The following is a 27,112-nucleotide window of genomic DNA, read 5'->3' on the forward strand; positions in this document are numbered from 1 at the left end:
CATAAACCATAAGTGGGAAATATGTCCAAAAATAACATCCCAATATTTTCTGCCATTCTAATGATATTTCAGAAATGTACTTTTGGTGCATGTAAGAATTAAATAAGTTAAATATTTTCCCTTCATGTAAGCCTTATGATCCTGGGATATTCAAACTACTGCGTATGAGGTGAGATAAACGTGTTAAGAAACAAGCATCTTTACTGATATCCATCTTTTATTTACATCAAAGCCTTTTGAGACTCCAGCATGTTAATCAGCTCCCAAAGCAGTTATGTCCAGCCTTTACACAGACAAGTGGTGCTCAACTATGCAAGTATGAACCTAAACCTAGATGTCCTGACCAGGACCTTACCCCACTGCCAACAAAATTAAAAATTACATATTTGCCTGTCTTTATTTTGGTAACAATTACCTAGATTTATTTATGGTTTTATTGTTCTATTGTTACAAATGATGGTTCAGCTGGAGGGCACTTGAACTAGTAGTCCAAACACTGGCTAATAGACCAATTACAATGCACTGTTGGTTACAGAGTGTGAAGTACTTATGCTAAAAGGAAATGGCAGGCACAGCATGATTAACTTAAAGATCATGGAATGCTACAGAAACATAAATGTAAAAAAAAAAAAAAAAGATATTTTTAATCTACAAATGTGTAATTAGGATTGTTTTGAACAATATCATATTTTTACAATATCATCATTATCATTAGCAGCCATGATGTAGATGGAGAAAAGTCAGTATTATCACAAACAAAATATGTAATTCAGGGTTGTGTTCTTCAAATAACTTATTTCTGTCTATACTACATGCTCCTTAGTGAATGTGCTCCTTGCATATTCTTCACTTGCCTGCCTGGTTTCCCCAAATACCCCAGTGATCCCCACATATCCCCAAAAATTCTAAATTGGGCCTGTATGGGTGTGTACAAGTGGGCCATGCGATGGAATGGTGACCTGTGCAGGCCAGGTTACTGCCTTACACCTAGTGTTGTTAGAATAAGCTCCCATTTTTTTGCAGCTCTAAATTGGAATGAGCGACTTTGAGAATGTTATTTATATAAAGAGTATGACCCATTAAACAGTCACAGAGAGATGTACTCATTTATAAATATGTAATGGTCAGACTCCAGCTCTCCAAAGGTTTATCACTGTCAGGGCAATTTTCACACTGTGATCAGCAAATCAAGTATTCACAAATTCATGCATGGAGGGCCTTTTGATGGCTCAACTGAAGTCTCTGGGAGTTGCTGTGAACTGGTGAGAGAGAGAGAGAGCTTTGGTAGACCATCAAAGACACTAAAGAAAGGTCAAGGGAAGGCCTGTGGCTTTGTGCTCCTCAGTTGTGCTTCCAGCCGAGGATCTTGCCAGGACATGAGGTTGAGACACAAGACAGGCTTTCTTTAAGTATTTTTAACCCTGTCAAAACACCATTTTTAGTGTTCACATTTCTTTTTGGCCTAAAGCAAACAGATTGAGGCTATCCAATATCATATAGCTTCATACAATGCATACAAAACAGGTTGTTCAAACATATAAAGAATGGATAGAAAAAAGAATGGTGTGGTTTGGTAAGGAAAAGAGTCTACATTTGGAATCAATATGCCATAACAAGAGCAACTTAGATCTGTGTATATACTCTAAATTCCAGTTTCTAGTAATAAGGAACAGATAAATTAAAAGATTTCTTTTGCATTCTGTGAGATTTTTAACTGGTGGATAGCAATAGGACGAGTAAGGAGCATAATATTAGTTCTAGGAGACAAAACAAACAGATGACTGTGGATCGTTTCCAAGGGTTTCCAAAGGCTTCTACTACATATGAGAATGGAATGCAAAATTCTAAAAAGGAAGAAATGGTTTCAAGAAATTGCCATGACTGCTTGTTGCTACACCAAGTGCTCATACACTTAATTCCTGGTTTTGATGACACAGCCATTTTGGATCCGTGAAGAGAGTGGAAGACTGCCAATCTGACATAACAATATGGAGAAAAAAAAAGTGGAAACAAATGATAAAATTTGCAAACCAGTCCAAAATATATTCAATTGCTTTTTGAACACTGCAGCTTGAAAAAGGAATACATAGAATGATAACATTTTCTGAGACTGCATCTCAAGTTCCCAACTTTCAAACTCAATTTCACTAACATGATGCAAAGTACGTGGGAGAACTGGAGACGGGTGACAACTTGCTGTGCCCCTAGTCCCCTTTCCACACACACTTGGCGTTAAATCACAAATATTCAATTGTAACTGAGCTAAGATTGGGTCTCCAGTGACTCCTGTAACTGTACTGTAGGAGGCAGAACAGTAACGTTTTCTGAGTGCAAAGAATAATTCTGATGAAAAAGGGATGGCAATGACATATGAAATCTATTTGAACATGCCCCTCACCCAACCCAAAAAAAAACAATTTACTACCCCAGTACATGTCTGCTGTCACACAGGGCTTAGTTCACCCTGGTCCCTTAATCTTTAATCTGAATGCACAAATGCATTAACATGAAATACCCTGTAATTATACTTCAAAGAACTGTCATCTCAGAAACAAAGATGTTTCTGTCTTTCTTGCTTTCCCAAGTACAAGAGGACACTCACAAACACAAGGCTTAATAACAAACAGATCTGGCCTTGACACAAGGCATATTCTGATGAATGCCAGATTGAACAGTGAAACATCAAGCAGACCTGTAACCACAGGGATCCGGGAATCAGCTAGCTCTTGCACTAAACCACCAATTGCCTCCGATGAAAGCAGATGCAGGTGTGAATGGGCTACATCAGGGCAGATATACTGCTGGACAGGATGAAACATCAGCATGACTTCAGCAAAACACTTCAGACACTGGTTTTAAAACGTTTACCTGTGTTACTACATGACAAATGAGAGAATAACTCAAGCCAGACAATTGAATGATGAAGCAAATCTATAGCGTTGCTTCAGTCAGTCAAGCTTTACTTTATTACAGCAAATATTACAGCAATACATTGTAAATATAGTGTACTGCACAACTAAAGATACTCTGAAGAGGTGACCAAATGAGTACATCAGTTGCAAAGGGCATCGCCAAGGACAACTAGCTGTAACTGCACATCCAACCATGTGTGGAAAGAAAGGTGTAAATGTTGCACAGGTGAAAACGTATACAGCTGTGAGCACAAAAGGATGAGAAAATGAATAGTTGACTTGTACATAGAAGCATTTAAGTATACATGTGTACAAATGCTTAAATGCATGTTGTTTACATTCCAGTATGCATATTTAACTCCTTAAAGAATTAAATAACATTTCAGCAGAAAATTATTAATTTAAAAAATATTTTAACTAAATATTCTGTCTTCATTGGGAATTATTTTTCCTTGCTTTTCTGTTTCAAGAATTTTAACTTTTGCTCTCAAGGTTACTGTAGACCAATGGCAATGGTAAACAGATACCAAAAATAGCTGAAGTTTGCCAAGCAGTGGAGACAAAGGAAATGGCACTTTGTTTTGTATGCCAAAATATAGTAAGACCATTAATGCAGTAATAAGGTAATAAACACACATGTACATCAGTCTTACAATACATATTCTTTACCTGGGTTTTCCAAGTTGGAGTTTCTGGTGTGTGTTTATTACTATCTGCATAGGCACTGCATTTGGGAATATATACGGCAAGGTTCAAATTTGTAAAATGTAAATTGTCATTCATCAGCCGTGCATATAGATAAAAAAACAAGCAGAGAGCAATCCAAATGGAAACTTTCAACTTGGAAACACTCACGTGGTAGATAGTGAAAAACTTTGTATGCCATTATGCCAGGACCCCTCCGTAGGGTCTAGCACACAGCAGTTATGTTAACCCTTCAAGGGAATGTATAGCTGAAAAGCTGCTTCAAGAGCTAGAAGAGAGATCTCAAGGGGGCTGCTTAACACCATGTTGAGCTAGAGGCCCAATTGAGTCTAAGGTCAGTAGGAGAATTGTGGTGATTGCTCACTGACAGAAGACAAAGGAGGAAGTGTGCTTTGACAGTAATAGATGGAAGGGCAATTTGGCAAGATAAAACTCTTCTTTCAATTTGATTTAGCTTATTTTAGAATGAGTATGTTACAAAAGACACTTTTATGGAAATTGTGGAGGAGACTCAACAAATCACACTGGTCATATTTAGCCAGTTTCATTACTAAAGCTTGATCTGCTAGTTATTTAATAACATACAGAGTTATTAAGCCAATTTCATGTTAGACTTGTGGTTCAAGTACAAGTTATGCTGTCATCTCACTAGGTGAAAACATAAAATGAAAATATCCATGATCTGACATTCTGATGAAGGAAAACGCAACATCTTTTTAACTTAAACCGGTTTGTCTCACTCTCTTGTTCACCTCCATACGCAGTAGGTCAATAAGGAGAGTAGCCTCTGGCATGTAAAAAAAAAAAAACAACGTAGGTAATGGAAGTCCTCAGGTCAGATTCATAAAATCAAGATAAGGATTGACTGCAAGGGTCATCACTTAGCTTTAGGTGCAAGGCAAGCTTGTACACATGCCTTGCTCCAAGAAGGTAGAATTGCTGAATCTTAATTACTTTCCCCACCTTAACCCCACCTGTGTGCCTCCTATCTGTGACAGAAGAGTTTCACTTGAGGTAACATCAGCAGAATATGTGCTATAGTTAATAGTCATTGGTAAAGAAGGCTACTTAAATCATATAATGTAATTTAACAATTCTTAAGGTTTTGGACTTTTGAGTCTTGACCCTTGTATTAACGGGCCACATTTCAGTTGTTTATATTGCATGACCACTCCAGGATTGGGACATTTAAATACAAGCATATGTTCTGCCAAGGGGATGTTTCTTTTTGTGTCACTGCTTCCAATAATGAATTTCATCACCTTTTATGTTAACAAAACCATTCTTTAATTAAACCTTTTTTTCCTATAGTTGCACATTCATGTATATTTTGGAAAACTTTGCATTTTTCTTTTTCTGTTTCAACATAAAGTATAATCAACCGTGTAGCTTTATATGATGTGGTTTCTTTTCTTCCTAAGGCCAGCATCACATTAGAAGACTTGACATGAGTTTGAGAGCACGTCAGATTTAACAACTGCAGTTACTGAATCTCACTGCCACCAACGCTGTCAAATTATATGACCAGGAATCACAGGAGGTGACCGATTACCCTGAAAGCACCGCAGTGTTAAGTCATTTTGGCAGCCAATCAATACGAATAAGCCACATGCCAGAATAAGCTGGAATTTCAGGCCATTTTTTTTTCTTTTGTCATTCTGTCATAAGACAACTTTGCTGGATAAGCTTCTCCCCTGTTTACGCAGTCCAAGATGCTAACTTTCTTTCTTTATAGCCTCCACTTTTTGTATTCATTGAAATTTTGGTGGTGAGTTGCAGAGTGCTATGACTAAATCTCCATCCACAGTAGTGTTTTCACATTATTCATGAAAGTATCTCCGGCCACACTAAAATGACTGAAAACACAAGGGGTAGTGGTTCACCAACACTGCGCATGAGTGCATCAGCAGAAAAATCCTAGAAGGGACTGCAATAAAGCCAGCCAGTGGATTTATCACAAAACTGTAGTGTCATGTAAAGTTTAGATGCATACAGGTAAGCAACACAACAGGCACTATGGAAAGCAACTCTTCTATGCCTACCCACTATGTGGGAGTATGATTTTTGTTCTGTGAAGGGGGAGCAATCATTGAATGAGACATTGTAATTTGAAGAGTCCAGTCATGGAAGGGCTTTATAACAAGCAGACATATTTCAGAGAGTCTATGTATTTGTCCGTCTACATTTCAATGCCAAGCATTTTTAAAACTCTTCATTTTCAGGGGTGAAATGCCAGGGTAGTGTGGACAAAAGGAGAAAACACAGACTAATATCTGCCTTTTTAAATGAAGACATAGTAGTTTGGACGTAGCCAAATATGGTTTATGGGATCATACTAAACCACTGGTGGTAATGGGCGACTGTCTACAACCCATTTTGATTTTCTTATGAAAAGAAAGGCTACGGCTGAAAAAACATCACGTATTGTGCCGCTGACCTAAAGCCTTTTGTTGTTGCTTCTGTTGGATATGGTGGAATCATGTAGAGGAACCATGTAGATTTTCAAGTGCAAATATAAGTAATATGAGAATAATATTGCACATGAAAGACATGGTCAGCTAGATAGACTTACAGAGCTGCAGGATATTTTTGTATGATATAAAATAAATAAAATAAGGCAAGTGTACTTGTAAGATAGTTTGTATTTGTGAAAGGGGCTTATGTCATTCATCTGCTTAATAAACTCAATTCATTTTAAGTGTTGTAGGAAGCCATTCTGGCACCACTGGGTACAAATCAAAAACCAACCAGGGCAAACTCCAACATCATACCTAACTCAACTTTGAGTCGTCCAACTTATACTATAATGAAGTGATACTTCCACTTGATTTTTATTGACTCTGATTTAAAAAAAAAACAATGATTTCTAGAGAAATAAGACCATACATAAATATCTGTTGCCATTGCTGAAAAGGGTTTCAACTAAATCAATTATACCTGTAATACTGTGCTAAAATAAAATGCTTTAATGGCTTTTACTTGCTTTCAATTTATCACCTTTCTTAAGATTGCTCTTTAACATTGCACCATTCACAAAAACTTGATGTCATCTGCATGAGCTTCCTTTCATTTGCATATGCCAATTGTCTTGGAGCCTAATTAAACATAGGGATTAAGTATATGGGAAGCATGAAGATACTGTGTAATTATAAACAGTCAGACAAAACATCAACTCTTGAAAAAAAATTAATTTTGTTATTGTTGCAGTGTAAATGTATTTACAAAACTCTGCAATGAATCAACTGCACAACTGTCTTTCCGAACTAAGATCCTGGATGGCTAATAATTTTCTTGATTTGAATCAAAATAAAATGGAGGTGCTTATAGTGGGTCCATCAGCTAAAGCTCAAATTGATCTTGGACTTCTCGGCTCTTTCTCTGTCTTTTGCAAACCTCAAGTCCGCAATCTTGGTGTTATCTTTGACAGTAACCTCTCTTTTGAGAAACAAGTAAATTCTGTAGTCAAGAGTTGCTTTTTCCAGCTTTGTCTATTAGGTAAGCTCAAGCCTTTATCTTTTAGGGATCTTGAGAAAGCTACTCATGCTTTTATCTTTTCTCGCCTTTATTACTGCAACTCGCTGTATTCTAGGATTAGCAAATCCCTGATACGCAGTTTACAGTTGGTCCAGAGTGCTGCCGCTCACTTTCTGGTTGGGCCAAGAAAGGCTGACTCTGTTACTCCAATATTAGCTTCTTTACACTGGCTGCCTGTCAGTTTTCGAATTGATTTTAGAATCTTGTTGTTAGTTTTTAAATGTTTACATGGGTTTGCTCCTGCCTATTTATCTGAATTGTGTGCTTTACACCAGCCATCTAGAGTGCTTAGATCTTCTGGTCAGTTGTCTCTTGTTGTCCCTCATACTAAGTGTAAAACTAAGGGGGACAGGCAGGGCTTTTGCAGCTGCTGCCCCTCGCCTGTGGAACTCTTTACCTCATTACATAAAGGAGTCGTCTACAATCGAACTGTTCAAAACGAGATTAAAGACTCATTTCTATTCACTTGCATTCAGTGACCTTCAGTAATACTGATGGTTTCCTCACTGTGATTATGTAATCTTACTTCTATTTATTATTAATTTCATTCATGTTCATTTATTTTATTTCTATTTATGTTTTTTATGCCAACTGTATGTTTTTCCTTCTTTTATTGTAAAGCTCTTTGGCCACAGCATTCCTATTGTTATTTTAAATGTGCTATATAAATAGACATTGACAAAATGTCACAGTAGACCCATATTTTGCTTTATTTCCATTCTATGCATTCTTTTTAACATGTGATTTCACTTGTGGTCTGTTTCACTGTGGTCATGTTGCACTAGTACAAATATGGCAACAAGTGATAAGATGGGTGTTTAGTACTGCCTTCTACCGCTCCACGTCTGTGTTCTATGAAAGACATGACACAAACTTTAAACTACAGCGAGCTCCTACATGAAAAAGATAAAGTGATGCTGCTCATTCTAATTTTAAGAATGTATATTTTTAGTAGTAGGGTGATGTACTGTGTTAGCCATTATGGATGTCTGGAGACGTGAAGCAAAATGACACATTTTATTGACTAGCCATTTTGCTTCACTTCTCATTGAACAAATATTTTGTAATAGTTTTTGCCATTTAAGACCGCAAGGTGCTCTAAAATCTACTCCATAGATTTAACTTCCCAGGCTGCAGATTAAAGGCAGGGTATAGCTGGGGCTTTGGTAGTGAGAGGCAATGGCTACAACAGGGTTTGACAGAGAACATACTTCAAGTCATGCTCACCATGTTATATATCAGTCCCACAGATTAAATAAGAACTAAAAAGTCTTAAGATTTAGAGCCTTTACTGGGGACCTGCTACAGTACAAATACCCGAGTTTGATTTTTCTGATCATATGCATTAAGCAATGTTCAAAAATGTGCTGTCTCACTTTTATGCAGTTTAGCAGTTACATAGCAACTTTCAGACACAAAATATTTGTGTGTAAAAGATTATAAGTGATTGTCACATCTGAGTTCCCTGACTGGGTCCCAGGAACATTACAAGCTCTTTTTATTTTAACACTTTTATGCTATACTTACACAAGCCTGTATACGCAAAAATAGCACAAACAGAGACACAAATATATACATAACTTATAATTACTACAAGCACACTTACCATAACATAACATTATATTCTCAAACTCACTTAATCCAATTCAGGGTTACAGAGTACGCTGAAATTCTTACATTATGACAGAACTGGGCACAAAGCAGGAACCAGCATGGGATAGGATATCAGTCTACGCAAGGGCTACTCACACAAGGCCAAGTACAGACTCACCAATTAATGTGACCTGCATGTCTTTGAAATGTGGGAGGAGCACATGTGATAAGATGAGTCTGCAGACACTTTTATAGTACCAGTTATTAAAGCTTATCATGATTTTTAGCACTCCGGCAAGTGATAACGTGGTGGTGGGACAATGCCCTTTTGAGTTGCCCTCTCACTCATAGACCTGCGAGTCAGAGGGCTTCTTCAGGCTTCTCCTAGTTTGAACTAGCACTATGCTGAGGTGAAAGTTCAATGCCATTATTTTATCTCCATGTGCACTTTCAAACTGAAGTGGCCCAAAAACAAAGTGTGTGCCAGAAGTTGCTTAGGGAAGGAAAGAACAAAGCACTGTGATTAACAGGCTGTCGGCAGAGAGAATACACGCAAAGAGAAGGAAAGTAGGGGAATGTTCACCACGGAATGTACCTGAAGAGGTAAATGAGCAACTGGCTTGATGTGTTTGCAAACACATACATGTGCACAGAGGGGAAAGGAAGGTTTAAAATAATGACACTGCACCTGATCAGACAGAGGGTGCGTACTCAATGTTGTTTGTTATTGGGGATCCCCGGGGCCCCATAAAGAATGATTGGCTAGGCAAACAAGCGAGCAGTATAAAACTGAAGTCCAGACTGCCAGTCTTTGGGCTTGCAGACACTTCTTTGCTGCTGAGCAGGAATACCAGAGTGAAGAGCGTTAGTGAGGACAGTTTACTTCCAAATTGTGTATATTTTTGGGTAAAAGTAATCTGTGTTTGTTTGTGCTCATTTTTTGTTTACATCATTGTCTTTGTGGATAATTTTCTCAGCTTTTTTTTTTTTAATTTTCTGTTTGTCCTTTGTGAACAGTTAGAGGAAGATGAACTGTATATATTTGCAAGGCATTACTATAAATAGTTATTGGCACATTTGGAATAAACCAGAATTCTGTTCTTTGGTACAGACATCATTAACTCCGTCTCTATTCTCCCATCCTCTAGTTGTTTGTTTATGGCTCCAGGTGCCTGGAGTCTGAAACTGTGCAGCAGTGCCATTGCACAGGGTACTGCAGCACATCAACAAAAATGAGAAATTGCTCAGGGCTCCTTCCTGTCCATATCACGTCCTTGCATAGAGAGGCTAGTCACATACCCAGGCCCTCCAAGTCGGTAACCAGCAGCTTTTTTCAGTAGAGGTAAAGGGAATTCACTCCATTGAATGAGTAGGTGGGCATCTGAGTTCTTTTGCCACTGTGAGGGTATCATATTACACAGCCATGCTGCCCAAGATTACACTGGCCCATCCTGAGTGATCCCAATGTCACCAGCAGTATATTGTTCAGGGCTCTGTGCCTCTCTGTTTCACAATCTGACACAAACAATGTGGTGCCAGTTCCCCAGTAAGAAGCATTTTGTCCAGTTACGTTAACCCTTGCATACTGTACATAGAGTTAACATGGAGATTCTGCACAGACAAAAAATTTGAACCCAGGATGCTGGAGTCAGCATGCTACCCACAAAAACACATTCAATGTAATCTGCTTCATAAAGTACACTTAATTTTGTATGTCATTTGTTTTATTTTTTTTGCTGACTGTATCGTCCAGTTAAGTAGCATCTACACAGTTAGATGCAGGTAAAACTCTGTAGACCAAGTCTTTAGTCAGTAGAAAAAGAGAACACATATGCCAAAAATGGTCCTCATGTGTTATCATCAATGTCAATCCCCATGATGAGGAAGCCCCACAGAAGATGACTGAGGATACTGAAGGCTCTATTAAGGTACTCATTATGATTAATGGAGCTGTGAAGGAAAGGAAACAGCTGCTTCTAATAAACTACAGTCAAATGGATTGAAACAGATGATGCCAGCACTCTATACAGCCCCTGTGTTTACAGTGAATGGCCTCTTAATCTCAGAGCTCTAAAAACAAAGATCTCTGCTTCATGGATTTAGAGGGTGGGCATAAAGTAAACCACATGTCAAAATGCAGGAACAAAAAGTACAGGGTTCATAATTTTCTTAGTTTTCTCTACATTTATATTGATCAAAGAAAGAGTCTAGTAATTGCAACATGTATGAAAATGCATTGATTAAATCTCTTACTCAATACAAGCCCACAGGGATTTGGAGCCCGTCATGGAAGAAGGAGGCACAATGAAGGAAATAAACATGCCAGTCTATTACTTGGCACACTCAAGCTAGGCCAAATTTAGAATCATCAATAAACCCAAACTAAACTATAACCAGACAAGTACTCACCACTGCACCATAATACTGCCCATTAAATACACTTAAATTATATTTCATTTTTATATAAATAGCCATTCTTTTACTTCCATGTTCTTGGAAACAAATACATTTTTATAATTATTGCCTATTGCTGTTTCAAATTGGTATTTTGCAGCTTTAAATTAACACTCACTAAAAACAGTTAACTGTTAAGTTTCAAATCAGCATTGTAAAACAGTTTCACAGAAGTGATGCATTTTATATTTGACAAGCATATTCTGTTTTATTATCGCAGGTGTTTTTTCACAGCCACACTTTTTTTTTGCACTCTTCATGAAAGTGACTTGTAGTTTTTCATTTTTAGCTATATTCAGCTGCACTTCCATGAATATTTTACAGTGTTAAATGAACAGCCTCAGTCATTTGTTGGTGCCCTATAGTTTGGATATTAGGTCCACAGTTACTGAAATTTTCATTTTCAGTAATGCCCGCAACTTTAATTGAACTTACAACCACAATTTTTCCTCTTTCAAATGAAGCATCTTTTTCCACAAATAAGAAAAAAAGGACATCGACAATTTGCATTTTTTTTGGAGGTAATTTACACAATTTAAGACTGCAATCTCAATTTGTTGCTGTGCCTCAAAAATAATCTAAATACTGTATCTTTTTTTTCCCAACTGGACACCAGTCTGCTAGAGGGGATGCACCCACATTCACTCATACCAGATCAGTGACCAGTCATATTAGGCTACATGCCCTTGACATGTGACAGGAAAGCCCATGCAGACATAAAGGGAATGTGCAAACTCCAACATTCAGTGGGAGAGAGTATGGGTGGGATGGTGAATTAGGAGCAGTGGTTCCTATCTTAAATCTAGCATATCTGCTTGTATTTCTAGAATAAGTGAATACAGAAAATGGATGGATAAATTACAACCCTATCATAATCTACAAAAGACATAAACATTTCTGATGTACAATGCACAACCATGTAAATTCACAATAATATCTTTCTGTTTAAGTGAAAGGAACAAACACACTTGCATCAAAACAAAAAACAAACGAAGAACTGTGAATGATCAAGTCTCCCCTGAGTAGAGAAATATGTCAAAATTAACTCAATGTATCACAAGTAAAGAATGATGAGTTTATGCAATCTTCTCTTACCTATGGCTTTCTTTGTGATGAAATGTCTGCCTTCATCACAAGTGAAAGACTTAATGACTTGCTTAAAATGGATGGATACAAATTTAAAGAAAAACATCTGCAGCCAAGGCTAAAAATACATTGTCCTTTGTCCCTTCATGCAGGGATCTGAAAGTGGCTTTCACTCTAATGTAACATGATGGCTCATCTCATTAGCTAGTTGTCAAGTGAGGGAAAATTGTGACACCCAACAAATCAGAGCAAAATAACTCTGCCCCGTGATATGTGGACTGAGGAAAGCCAAAAAATCAATACAAGTAATTTAGCATGCTGACAATAAGGCCAGATGTATGCAGTTGTTCTTGCTCTTTCATTTTTTTTTCTTAATAAGCATTTAAAAAATAATTTTAGACACAGCAGGAATCTGTAGGAAGAACAAGCTATGCTCCTAAAAATAATTAAAAAATAAAAAGCACAAATGCTATATCACACTGTCATCTCCTTCTTGTCTTGATATGAAAACATAAATGCAATCACTTTGATAAGTATGTAAAGGCTGCATCAAAAGTGAAAAGCCTGCTTCCACTGGAAGCTTCCATCCGTGCCATTCCTTAATTTATGATTCTAACAGATTTAGATAACTTGGTTTCTATACTGTTTTTATAGCACTTAAACCCTGATAGGCTGCCCACATTACAACATCTCTGAAATGTGCTGCTAAATGCAGTTTAGACCAGTAAAGCAGCAAGACATTTCAACAGAGAAACCCCATAATTATCAGTATCTTGAATAAATCTCATCAGCTTTATAGTCAAGAGCAATTATTTTATGCTTGTTAATGCAATCCACTTCTAACTCTATAAAACAACAAATATATAGCTTCCCTGCTGATGTGTGTCATTTGGGCCCAGATGTGGAGACAAAATCCACAGTGTGCAGGTGCAGACATACTCCACTATATAGACACACATTACCTTAGTGGATCTTCTTAACATATGTAGACACAAATGTTTAGCTTCCCTTTACCTTGCAAAACTCATTATGGCTTATACAGTACAGAACAGCATCCTTTGAGATCACAAGATGTCGACTAGCCTATAATTTCAGGATTAGGCGATGCAGCCTTTATTTACAGGGGCTCTAAAGTTTACAGTGATCTTGAAGCAAAGTTGCAAGATTTAAAATGAGGCAGTTTAATAAAGAAAACTCATGTTAGAGCTGCTGGTGTGCCATGATCTGATATACTGTATTACTCTGCATTTTATGCTTGGTTACGTGTATATCGTAATTGCTGTTGGAACTATTGGCTTTGAATGCTTTTTCATTCTTTTTTAAAATCTCCTGACCCAGCTCTCTGACCCCAAGGGGTATGTGAAAACTAACAAATTCCAAATACAAGAAATTGTAGAAGGTGAAATAAAGAACAACAAAAAAAAAAGTCGGAACAGGTACATTATTTTAATAAAAGCTATTGTTGACCGACTGTAACCAAGTGCTCTGCTAATGAATGATGGAGTTTTCACCTCTCTCTGACGTTTTTATTATTTCTACTTTATTTTCAATGGTGATGTTTTTCTCTTCTTTACTGTATCACCAGCACTTGCATCATATTTGTGTTTCAGAAACATTCTTGAAGGGTGAAGACAAAAGGTTAAGGTGAGCTCTTCTGCACAGTACTGTACACGCTATCACAGCAGGAAGGCACTCGTCGTCAACATGTCTGATGTACTGACGAGAGACAACTTCCTGTTATGTGTGTAAAAGTACAAGTAGGCTTGCTATTGAGAATGAATGGGGTGGTGAGAGGAGGTTCACTACACAGTCACCTCCACTACAGTATGCTGCCTGCAGCGTCCGCCCACCGAGAATGAACACGGTGCGGCCAAAGGCGGGTAGTGAATCGTCCACCAACGCCCCAATTCAACAGGCAGCCAACCGAGGCACACTATAATGCTACCCCCGCAGCCCCGTTCACCCTCAATGACCTCCATTCAGCCACAACCAGGTCACTGCGTGCAGCATTACCAACCGCCCACCAAGAACGAATGGGGCAACCGTGTGTGGTAGATAGATAGATAGATAGATAGATAGATACTTTATTAATCCCAAGGGGAAATTCACATAATCCAGCAGCAGTATACTGATACAAAGAAACAATATTAAATTAAATAGTAATAAAAATGAAAAGAATTAAAATAAAATTAATGTTCGCATTTACTCCCCCGGGTGGAATTGAAGAGTCGCATAGTGTGGGGGAGGAACGATCTCCTCAGTCTGTCAGTGGAACAGGACAGTGACAAAAGTCTGTCACTGAAGCTACTCCTCTGTCTGGAGATGACACTGTTCAGTGGATGCAGTGGATTCTTCATGATTGACAGGAGTTTGCTTAGTGCCCGTCGCTCTGCCACAGATGTTAAACTGTCCAACTTTAATCCTACAATGGAGCCTGCCTTCTTAACAAGTTTGTCCAGGCGTGAGGCGTCTTTCATCTTTATGCTGCCACCCCAGCACACCACCGCATAGAAGAGGGCACTCGCCACAACCGTCTGGTAGAACATCTGCAGCATCTTACTGCAGATGTTGAAGGATGCCAACCTTCTCAGAAAGTATATTCTGCTCTGAGCTTTCTTACATAGAGCATCAGTATTGGCAGTCAGTCCAATTTGTCATCCAGCTGCACTCCCAGATATTTATAGGTATGCACCCTCTGCACACAGTCACCTCTGATGATCACAGGGTCCATGAGGGGCCTGGGCCTCCTAAAATCCACCACCAGCTCCTTGGTCTTTCTGGTGTTAAGGTGTAAGTGGTAGGCGGGCAGTGAAACCGCTTGCCGGCGGGAGCCACCTGAGGGACACTACACTGCGTGAGCAGCGAAATCGCCCCCATCCAGCCACCGCTTGCAGCATCCCCAGGCCGAAGATGACGGAGCGGCAGTTACTGAGGTGCATGTGTCGCAGCTGCGGCCCCGTTCGTAAGTCGTAGGTCAGATGTCCGTAACCTGGGGACTACCTGTATTTAACAATATTTTAGTAAATATACATGTGTCTGGGTGTTGCAAGCATACAAGTGGATGACTTGACATGCAGGTTATGCAATATGAGTAACGCATTATTTTTGTCATGGACGTGTTTGATATTGTTTGCTGTTGTACATTATTGATCACCAAAGATGCCTGTTCTATCAGATATTTTGTTATCTCTGTTGTTCATGAAAATATTAAATAAAATGAAATCCTCAATCATAATTTCAAACTACATGGGGTAATTACCATTCAAAAAATATAATTTTTGGGTGCAGTATTTTTTTAACGTTTGTTGGAAATTCTATTAATTTAAAATCTTTGTGTTCACTGGGATTTGGTGCTCCAAAAGGATTACATCATGCAGGCCTTTCTAGTCTCCTCTCTTTGGTTGTCACTAAGCTATACTATGTGCTGATTGTTTTCATTTTTAGCTTTCTGTTTTGTGCACTGACTAGTGTAAGCATGAGAAAGATGTTTTGTGAAGAGGTGCTGCTCCAGGACTTTGTGTAGAAATGCAAAGTATAGTGCCACTCCTCTAGCATCAAGGGTGTTACCCACACTGCACATTATGGAGACAGAAGCACAGACAGAAACACAAAATGTTTACAACTTAAAATATGAAGAGTAGTAGGGCAAGAAAAAAGGCACGTCTGCACACGACTAACTGGAGGCTATTAAAATATCACTTTTCACACTTGTAATGAAAAGAGACACCCATATGTTAGGCCTAAAGTGTGCAAGCATGCATACAGACAGAAAAATGCAGCCTGCATCTATGCAAGAAGCAACACGATGACATTTATTTTCTTGTCATGCCAATGATATAATGACTGCACAATGAAAGAATGATTTCTGCCAGTAAAATGACTCCCCCATTACTCTGGTCTCTCTTCTGTTATTTACTGTATATGCCTTGTTGTTCTGCTAGTAATTGGTTTTTTATATTAGTGATGGTGTGGCATGACTCCATGAACATGCCCAACAGTCACTGATAGGAATGTAGCTGGAACACATCCAAAATGATTTTTATTAGAAATTTCTCGCTCCATTCATTTTTAAGTATTGAGTACAAAAAAATGTCTGCTGTTTAGGAGCTTTGCCCTAGGAAATACCAGACTGACACAAAACTTGCAGACTGAAAGGCAATATACTCCTACACATCAATCAGGATGTTAACTGGAATTCTGGAATTTTCTGTCTCTCTCTACTTAGGCAAATTAAGAATGAAATAATTTTATACTGAGTGAATTCTTACTTGAAGTACAGTATATACTTAGTGCAAGATTTTCAAATTCTGTGATACGTAACACAGATGGGAGATACTGTATGTGACTAAGAATAAACAGAATTAAAACCTTTGCATAATAACTTAGTTAGGAAGCACACAGTGTATGTTATCTTGTGTTTGTCTAATAACTACAGATTCAATCTGCAGAATGTGTCTGTAAAGTGACTCAGAATTAATACTGTAAAATAAAGATTTCAAAAAATGTGTATTTTTGAACAAGTTTATTTCTGTTTATCATTTTTTATATTGCATCTTTCTTGAATAGAACATTATAAAGCTTTGAAACCAATTTCTAAGTTTTGTATACACAGATCAGCGCTCAACTGTCTGTTAACAACATTTCATACTAACATCAATACAGATGGCTGTACTCTACTGCGGACCTTTCCATACACAACTCTTAAGTTCCTATGCCTATGCTTGTGTGTAATGTACATGTGCTTCAAACAACATACACAAACACTTTGAAGGAATGTCAGAAACATGCACATGCAAACTGTGATTTTTACTAAAAATTTCCCACTTCTTTTGTTTGCAAGAAATGAATACAAACTGCTTTAGTATGAAGGTAAAACCACCTTTCTTATGTGTATGTGTCAGCTTATACACTTCATGTCTCTAGAATTATGCAGGAGTCCAGAGCCATTATAATGTAAAACTTCACCAAACAGCACAATGCTTTAACGTAATTCTTTAGGCTGGAGGCTTATTTACTCCAGCCTGAAGAATTATGGTTGTTATTTTGTTGTTGTTAGTATTTTTAACTATCCATTTCTCTGTTTTATAACCAACTTAACCAACTGAGTGCTGCAGAAAAGTTGTATCTGCTGCTGCCTAACCGTATTAGGACTTGGTTGAATGTTGCAGATATCACTGTAAGCCAATAATCAGAAACACCTTTTCCTAATAATGACAAAGACAATATAATTATCAACATGCATTTACACACACACACACACACACACAAACCTGTTAATCTGATATTCAGTGGACTTTTTTTCTCATGTGCTAAAAATGGTCAGCTTTCTCATAAAGAATGCTTAACTATGACTTCAGTCAAGAGTGGGTTTTTACAGGAATTTCTTTACAGATTGATAGCTCAAAGCGCCCTTTGTCTCAAATTATTGCAAGTTGTGTTAGAATTGTTGCCTCAGAGCTCCTGGTTTCATTTGTCAGTTTCAGACTCGCTGTATGGATTTTGCACATTACTTCCTTGCAAAATGTGCATGCTAGTTTAACATTTAACTTCAGATCGGTCTGCTACAAAATAGTGCTGATGTGCTAGTGAATGTGCCCTAAAATGAACTGGGGTCTCAAAGGAGGCTGCATTTTGTCCTACTCCCAAAGCTTTTGAGATAAGCGCCAGCTCCTTATGACTCTACAATGGATTAAGCTAGTACAAGAAAAAGAACTTAACTGAACTAAATTGATCCAAAGGTGCACCTAAACATAATTGTCTTCATTCCAAACAAATAGTTTTCTTTTGTATTTGTTTACTAAATTATTCCATCTGCTTCTTATATGTCAGATCTGAGTAGACTTTTCTCCAGCATTTTAATGCACTGTAGTTTATGCCTTCTGCACAAAGAATTTGGACACTTTCATCCTGATAAATCTCATCCACCAGCAGAACTTATGATGTACTTAAGGAAAGAACTCACTATCTGGAGAATATCTCTAGAGATTATCGGCCTCTTTGCTGAATGCAGGTTTCACCTACAGGCTCATTTCAGTTTCTGAAATTGCGCCCTGCTTCAAGTAGTTCCTAATGTGAGTAGGCTGTGATGTTAACAAGGCAGCAGGTTTAAAGAAAACTAAAACAAATCAACATTTCAGGAAAAAAAAAACACACATACACTTTGTAAAATTGACAATTTGTAAAATCTAATAACTGCATACACCCTTATTTTCATCACATTTTCTGAACCAAAACATAAATACAGCACATGAATATTAGCAGAATCTGTTTGAATCCTCATGTATTTTGTATGTACATAAAAGTACTCATACATATCATATTTAAGACAAAAAATAAGAAAAATAATCTACCCATGATAAGAATATTGCAAAAAGTATTTTCATAAAATATATACTGTGTTACTTGTTTTATTGTAAATCCATAGCATTTTACACTGCTGGGTGTAAGTTTCTACATTCTCGCCACATGTATGTTACGGTAAACAGAGACTCTAATTTTACCCTGTGTGTGTCTGTGTGTGTCCCTCCCAATTGACTGCTGCCCCATCCACAGTGGGTTCCAGACTTACAACCAGGGCTCACAAGAGAGCCTCCAGTTCCCTCCACAATGAACTGGATAAAGTTTCGATTTAGATGAATTTACTTCTTCATTACAATTAATGTTTTTAATATGTTCTGTTGCTTTTAATATTTGAAATGAGTCATGATACATTAACTTGCCAGTGATTTTAAAAACAACAATGTAATAAATGTTGTACTCATTATTTTATTTTATTGTTTTAATAAATGTAGCCATAGAACCATAGAAAAGGAATTTTAATCAAATGGAAAATGGAAATCTGAGCTAAATGATCTAAATCCAGTAATGCATCAATGCTGGCAATAACTGGATCTTAAGTAGCAGACATTGTATTGAGTTCATTTCTATGTACATCTTAAACTGCACTGATTTCTTTTTTTTTTCTTTCCTTAACCAGCAAAAAGTTAAGTCCCCATAAAGGAAGAAAATGGATTCAAACAGTTATAGCTATACAGCTATATCCAGGAAGATGATTAAGCCCCAGATTGAATCACGTACGTGCACTTTCTCAGTTGTGAGGTAAAGGAGTGTTAAAGTGAGCCAGAGCCAGGCAAAGCATGCAAGTGTCAAAGAATGTGAAAATCTAAGGGAGACACAAAAGTTTAAGATTGTGATCTCATTGCGTAGCTGAAAGTGAGTCATTTAAATAAGATGGGTTCTAAAGGTATAAATATACTGTCCATGGCAAATATGTGCATCTTAGACTAGTTGGCTATAAATTGCACTAGTAAAAGTAACTGTATGGTTTTACCAAGTTGTAAATTCATGTAATGGAGCAGGTGCAAAAAAAAGAGCACAAATCTGATGGCAAGCACACATTAAGGTGCATATCAAGAAAACAACATGTGTGTGCAAGAGTGTATACTTAGGACAGATCCAAAAAACACATTGCAGTTGATGAGCGCAGTGAGTTGAGAATAATCAACATTCTCTTGGAATTCCTAAGAATTTTTTTCCACTCTATTGCTTATTCTCCAGCTCAGTTTCCTTTGTTTATTTTAAAATAAACCCAAAGCACTTTTGTTTACATGTCAGGCTGGCCAAACTTTTTAGAACAAACAGACATTAGTTTTTAACTTTCATTAAAAAAATGCCCTAAGATTTCAGTTGGAAAATTTTGCTAGGCTAACTGTCAAATGAATAACCCTATGACTAATTATGCATGCCCTTCTCTAATTATATCAGTGTGGTACATTATGTACACTGATTCAACCTGCTTATGTAAATTGGCATACAACTTAGTAGTTTTGATTGTGTAGCATTTCTTGAACTGCAGTGTCTAGCTGGCCCTGCTGCAAATAAATATAACATTGTTATGAGTTCAGGCATTTTTAAGGATTTGACTCTACAGCAGATAATCACCCAAATAGCATGTAATAACAGAAACTAGAAATTACCACCAAAACATAAAAGCTCTTCATGTCCCATCTGTTCAATAAACGCATGATCAGAAGCATTGTCCATAAAGAAATAGAGCATGAACTGATACTTTAAGCTGGAGCCACTGCATTAATTTGAAAGGGGGGTTGATTGAGGGAGTTTACATTAACAATTGAATCTCTTTATGTCTTTTATCTCCTGGGATTGTTTATATTATTAAGCATTCAGCTATTATTAGAAGCAATGCTAAAAAAAAAAAATCAGAAAATTGTAAAATGCATTTCAAAACTCACAGCTATGGCCTCCCTAACTTAGATGCATATTGACAAAATAAACTGAACAGGAACACAATTTTGATTCAAGAATGTTCCCACTTTACACATTTTTAAAAACAGTAATAAATTAGTCAGATGGCATACATTGTGTTTTCTATTAGTTAACACTATTTTGTAGTATATCATTCTGCTTGGGAATGGCAACTTGTTGCTCTGACAGCCAATCAAAGTTTTTACTGTACTCTGTACATGTACCAACACTACTACTACATTACTAAATCAACTTTTAAATAAAAGCATTAATAATTCTAAAACAGCACATGTGCCATATAAGGCAATGTCATGCGAAGAAATTAGGAAAAACTATACAGTTATGATATACAAAAAACAGTGGTGAAAACTGTCCAACTAGGTTTTAAATAAGCTGGACAGGCATGTTCACTATAAAGGAAAATAAATAATTGAGCATAAAATTGACAAATTTACAAAAAGTCCACTCATGTCTAGTTGAGATTATTCAATAAAGGTGCAATCTCAGCACACAAATAAATAGAAAAATATTATCAGAGAAAATCAGCAAGCAGCCACAGAATAAAGCAAAAGCATGTCCAAAACTAAGGAGTCTGACAGGAAAGGAAAGTGCTTCAGTACACTTACTGTAACAATAAACTGCAAGTAAACTAAAAAAAATTAGTCTGAAATATTTTAAATATTAAACTCCAATTAAGCACTCATCCGGCCATAGCTTAGGATTCCAGCCAAAAACAATCATATTAATAACAGCACTTGATAATAAACAGGTTCCCACAAAAACATCTGCCAAAGCATGTGTGTGCATCAAGAAGCCATGAACTGTAGGAATATATCACAAACACCAGCAGTATCGATCTGCTCAGGTGGAGAACAGGAGGAGAAAAAAAAATCTACACAGCCCCCTACGCAGAGGCTCTCAACTTCAATACAAACTGGTTTGAAATATGACCCCCTTTCAATGCACTCCCTCCTACAACCACAACTGAGCAGGTATATCATTTGTCTACAAAAACATACTCGCCATTTTGTAACCATTTACTCCACACGCATACATAATATATGATTAGATGTAAATTTAAATGTTAAAGTATTACAACTGTTTGACATTCTAAATAGATCTGTTTATATTAATGTTCACAATATTCGTTACACAAAGAGTATGAAACCTCCAGATACCACCTTCTTATTTTATTGTCATGGTAACAGAAAGCTTTCAAATAAAAAGATATTTCCTGAAAATATTCTATCCCTGTACTATGACATAGTTCCATGTTTAAGTTACTGAAAAGGGTAATAAAGATCATTATAGTGTTAGATATAGGGAGAGAGAGAAACAGAAGCACACACACGACGAGAATGAGGAATGCAAGACGGACAAACAGGCTGAGAAGCAGATAAAGAAAGGTAACAAATGTTCTTCATACTAGAAGTATGCTATCTATTTAAACAGACAAAAACACACAAATGGCTCTCACCTAGGCAGGCAAATGGCTTAGTCATCAAAAAAAATTACATATTTAAATGCCATCACAATGCACAGGCCCTGTATACAGAATGTGCTTCCATATGTATACACTTGAAAAACTGGTAGATAAAAACAACTTGCTTGTGGTCATATTGTTAACTGATAAGTAGGCAGTTAGAAAGTAACCTTGTAATTATCATCAAGACATACGACTTCTGTCCATCTAGACAGAATGCTATCTGTCTAAATAGGCATGTGGATTAAGAATACTGTACTTCTAGACAGACAGAAAGTGAGGTTAGGAATGTGTCTTTGTAAACAGAAAGCCTTCTTGGGAATCTCTCCATCTAGATATTTAACAGCAATCTCCATCTGGGCAAACTGAAGACTTACACATGATCTTCATGTAGACAGACAGATTGCTTCAGATTATGTGCATCTAAACAAATGAATTAGGATTGCTCTCCTTCAACACTGACATCTTAGAAATACTCATGACATTGACAGAGATGATTTGGAAACAGTTCTGTCATTTTAGGCACATTGATCTTGTCCAACTGCTCTCCTTCAAACAGTCAAAAAAAGTTGGACAGCCTTCTTAGGTTTCTGGACAGCCCTCTTAGGAATATATACACACTGGACAGTTCATAAACCTCCATCTCCAAAGACTGCTTAAGATAGACAGTACAGAAGTGCACCAGGGATACTGAGAAACATAAGGGAATGATGCCCACCTAGACAGATGACCTGCATACCAATGACGTTCTCCATCTAGACTGAACCAAGCTTTGAGAAAGCTGCTGGAGGGATTGACAAAAAAGAACAGTGGGGATTTAACATGACATTTTATGGACAGTTAGTTTAGAAATGAATCCGTAAACTTAAAACAGTCATTGGCGCTTATAATAGGACAGCACATTTATCCAGTGTAAACGTGAAGCGGCTTTTTCCCACTACCAACGATTAAACAAGAAAACCAACAGAGCTGCCGGCTGGCACCTGCTTTGGTGATCTGACAGACTATATTTGAGGCAAAGGTTGAAAGGTACAAGACAAATGCATAAAGGGATAAAAAGACGAACCGTAGAGCTTTGCGTCTGGCACGAAATACTGTAGTTTGGGGCTGAGGTGCCACCCCTTGCACGACTATATTCGCGTTCTAATTTGGGATCCTGAGGTGTTTTGTCGTGTGGTGGGTGCAGCAACGCGATGTATCAGTGCATGGTCCCAACCTCCCATTATTTGAATAAATTTAATTGAAATTTAATGGTAACATTTGCGCTGAAAGAGTTACAAAACTTCAACATTCCCTATTAGCCAACCACCTCCGTGCTGCAGTATTCCTACAGACTAATCGTCGAGGCGGACGATTTGTTCACCGAAACTGTTTGGAGTCTTTGAGGTGTGAAGTGCTCGTATAAGTGACTTCGATTACACAACCTTTGCCAGTAGTTTTCTATCTCAACACAGGAAAATGTTAAATAACATCCTACATTCTTAATATAGCTTTCAAGTGTCTATTGTGTATGCGTTTTTATTTCCAAATATACGTTTCAGGCGTTAAAGTAAACGGATTCGCGATCACAAGACAACATGTAACCAGACTAGAAACAAATCCAGACCCCATTATAAAATAGGCAAATGCTAGCCTTTAATATGGAATCGGTCAGCTCCTAGAGACTAAAGCTATTTTACAAGTGAAAATCTGACAAAAAAGTACTACTATTTTCCTGACGGTTCTTAAAGGGAAAGCAGCCTCCGACAAAGAGGCTACAGCCGCTGTTTTCACTGCAGAAGCAGTTGGCACTTGCAAGTCCGGCATACTGGTGCAGACGCATCTTGGTGACCAGGATGCCAGGAGAATGACACGCATATGGGTCTGGACGCATCACTTTCTGCCAACCAGTGACTGGCCCTATTTTTCTTTCATGACATTTATTATAAAGATGAATAGATGGATGTCCGCTGGTCGCTCTGCTAGCTACTTTCGACATAGCAATCGTATCAAAATGAAACCGTCACCTGGAAGACGTGAGTTCACCGCTGAAATGGCTCGCTCAGTGACAAGTTGATATTTGACTGCTAATTTCACTTAGGGAAAAATTAACCGATTAACTGAATCACATTTAATTGACAACTGTTGTCCTGCCAAAATCTGTAAAACCGAGTAACAGAAAGCCAGCCGCTCAGTCATCCAGTGATCATGATGGGTCTGATCAGCCTGTGTTAAACAAACGTGTAGTGGACTCACGAGCTTTCACACTCAACGAATTTACTGACATCTGCCACAACGTTGAGACGTCTAACCTATTACAAACTCTTTAGTCAGGGACAGATGACACAAAACAACTGCTAATTCCTTGTCTGGGTGTCTTTTTGAATGACTGGCAGCTCCTTAAGTCCTCTTAAAGTGTAGAACAGAGTCCCAAAATGATATGCAGATAGACACCACTCTTTCCCCATCCTATTTCGTGCCCGTTGGACATCTCCTGTGCAATCGAGCTTTTGTCAAGAATACAAGTTTTGATAGCACGCTCCTACAGTTCAACGTTGACTTATCGTACAGCAGCTAGCACTGCATACGGGAGAAAACTAAGCAAAGGAAAAAGCTGAAGAGTCTCACCGGTCTCAAAGTGTGCCGAAGAGGCTGCGATGAGAAACCCCAGAAGTGTGAATCCGACAAACGTAAAAGGCTCCATCTCGAGTAGACACGGTATCCTGGACCCTGCAGGTGATCCGTTGCGCTTCCCCAATCTCTCCGCCGCATCCGATCTGCGAACTACGCTCTGGACAGACAGCTGGGAACTCGCAGGCAGGCACAAGAACGCAAACGTCAGAGATGGGCTTCAATTAGGAGCACGTGACCGGAAGCATGCGCGGGACGCCTGGCTTGCAGGCGCGCAAATAGAAAAGTGTACAGAAACTCAGAAAGAAAGCAGCCTGGGAACGCGAGTAAGAGTACGATAAGACAGCAGGAATTATCATTACCTTAGGTACAGTGTATATCATTAATGGTGATGGTCAAGTTAGTCTACTTTGAAAAGTGAGATAGTGGATAGAAATGCGTATTTAATAGAGAACTGAAAATGTTCACGTCCACCATATGGTCCAAGAAATACACGCATCCATCCATCCATTTTACTATCCCGCATATCCAGAATAGAGTCTCGGCGCAGCTGTTGACTATCCCATGAATGGAATACATACATGTCATTTTTCAATGGAAGGATGGATCTCGGTGTGGTTTGTAGCCTCCCCATTTACTAAGTGTCAGGGGAAAAAAGTCTGAGTGGCTTGAGGTAATTGGACATGTGTCTAGTAATATTCGTGTAATCTGCTGTAGCTAGACGTTTGCTGTAAACGTTTTAGTGCTACATGATAGAATGTTGCACTTTGCTTTCACGAGTATATGTTATCTATCTATCTATCCTGTATGTTTAAATTAGTTTAAAAATAGAGCCAAGACATTGCTAGTGTTGCTAATGGCTATTATTTCTGGAAATTATCCATTTTTTAAATTATAATTCTTGTATGACTGCAAAGCCCCATTTTTAAGAGCCATCACATCAGTGTTCTAATGGTAAACGTTAAATTCACTTAGCTATTCCTTAATTAATCATGTTTAAATACTGATTGGTTGTTAGGGAAACCTTTCTAATTGTTCACTTGAGTTGTCTACAACAGATAAAAGGGGATTCCAAGGTGCTGAGCAAAAGAAGGCGTCAACTGAGTGTCTACAAGGCGTTTGTTTATGAAACTACACACTTTGATGTCCTTATCCTCTTATAGATATATGAATCTGGGTCTTCCCCTTCTTTTTATATTTTTCAGTAATACAAACCTTTGCATGAATCTTCAGTTTCTTGGTAATCTGTCACATGGAATAAGTTTCATTCTGCAAAAAAAAAAAAAAAAAAATAGAATAAATAAAAAACAACACAATAGACTGATATATTTCTTGAGAAAGATGTTTTATTTTGACCTGGAATACATCAGTTCACCACTGAAATGGCTCACTCAGTGACAAGTTGATATTTGACTGCTAATTTCATTTAGGGAAAAATAACTGATTAACTGAATCACATTTAATTGACAACTTTTGAAATAAAATATAATATATATTTATTATGATATAATATATAATAAAATGTATATTATATAAAGAGAGAGAGATAGGGGTTTGTGTGTATGTTTGTCCATTACAGGGTACTGACTCAGTAATTCTTTCTCTGCAACACTAGTCTATGTTGATTCTGTTATATTCCATAACACAAATGATCTGGTTTTGCATCTCTAATTCAAACAACTTATTTATTTTCATCTGATTCAAATCTAGTGACAAGGAGTCCAGTGCATTTAGTATATATGTACTGTAATTTTCCTGGACTCTTTTAAGGGCTTTTTTAACCTCCTGGCATTGGATATTATCCTGATGGGATGTACCCAACTGGCAGTAGTGTTTAGATACCTACTGTACATTTATATAGTTTTACAGTTGTGTTAAGAGACCCAGTCTGCCCCACGAAAAACACCCCTTATGCATTGCGCAGCCACCATCAGCTTGCACTCTTGATACCCTTAGGGACTCAAGGAGTTTTCTGCGTATTCTGTTACTATTTTCAGAATCATTAGAAACAGATGCATCAGTTTATACAAACAATTTTGAAGTCCACCCATATTTCTTTTCCTTAGCGCACTGAAGCTGACCCTTCTTTTTGTTGATGGTAGTTGATTTTAATTGGTTGTCCACTGCTACAACTTGAATATGAAAGTGCAGTGTCCTATGCATTCTTTTATTACTCTTTTGGTTCCGCTGTTAGTGTTAGCCTTTCGTGTACTCACAGTTTCCTTTCTGTTACTCTTCACAAGTCATGTCTATGTGTATTTATCCCTTTCACCATTTTTGAATGGATGTTTCTTAATGCACCCATTACATTGTTTTATATAAAACCCCCAGCAGGGTTGCTGCTAGAAATGTATGCGTGCATAGTTACCAAATACATACAAATACAAATAGTGCCAAGTTGTACAAATATAACTGGTACTAAAAATAATTTCAAGATACAGGTATGTCTAACCAAAAGTACTACATTCTT

The 27,112-nt window shown here is 37.6% G+C and overlaps 1 protein-coding gene across 1 annotated transcript in view; it reads right to left on the reverse strand.

Moving 5' to 3' along the window:
* Positions 1 to 24,834, reverse strand: part of kremen1 (kringle containing transmembrane protein 1) — a 134,270-nt gene extending 109,436 nt beyond the window's left edge. The window contains exon 1 of the mRNA XM_039771416.1: positions 24,640 to 24,834. Coding sequence (XP_039627350.1) covers positions 24,640 to 24,715 — 76 coding nt within the window. The 5' untranslated portion in view covers positions 24,716 to 24,834. The remainder of the gene's footprint in view (positions 1 to 24,639) is intronic.
* Between the last annotated feature and the right edge of the window lie 2,278 nt (positions 24,835 to 27,112).

The sequence above is a fragment of the Polypterus senegalus genome, chromosome 12 (genome assembly GCF_016835505.1).
Source record: "Polypterus senegalus isolate Bchr_013 chromosome 12, ASM1683550v1, whole genome shotgun sequence".
NCBI classification, from domain to species: Eukaryota; Metazoa; Chordata; class Cladistia; order Polypteriformes; family Polypteridae; genus Polypterus; species Polypterus senegalus.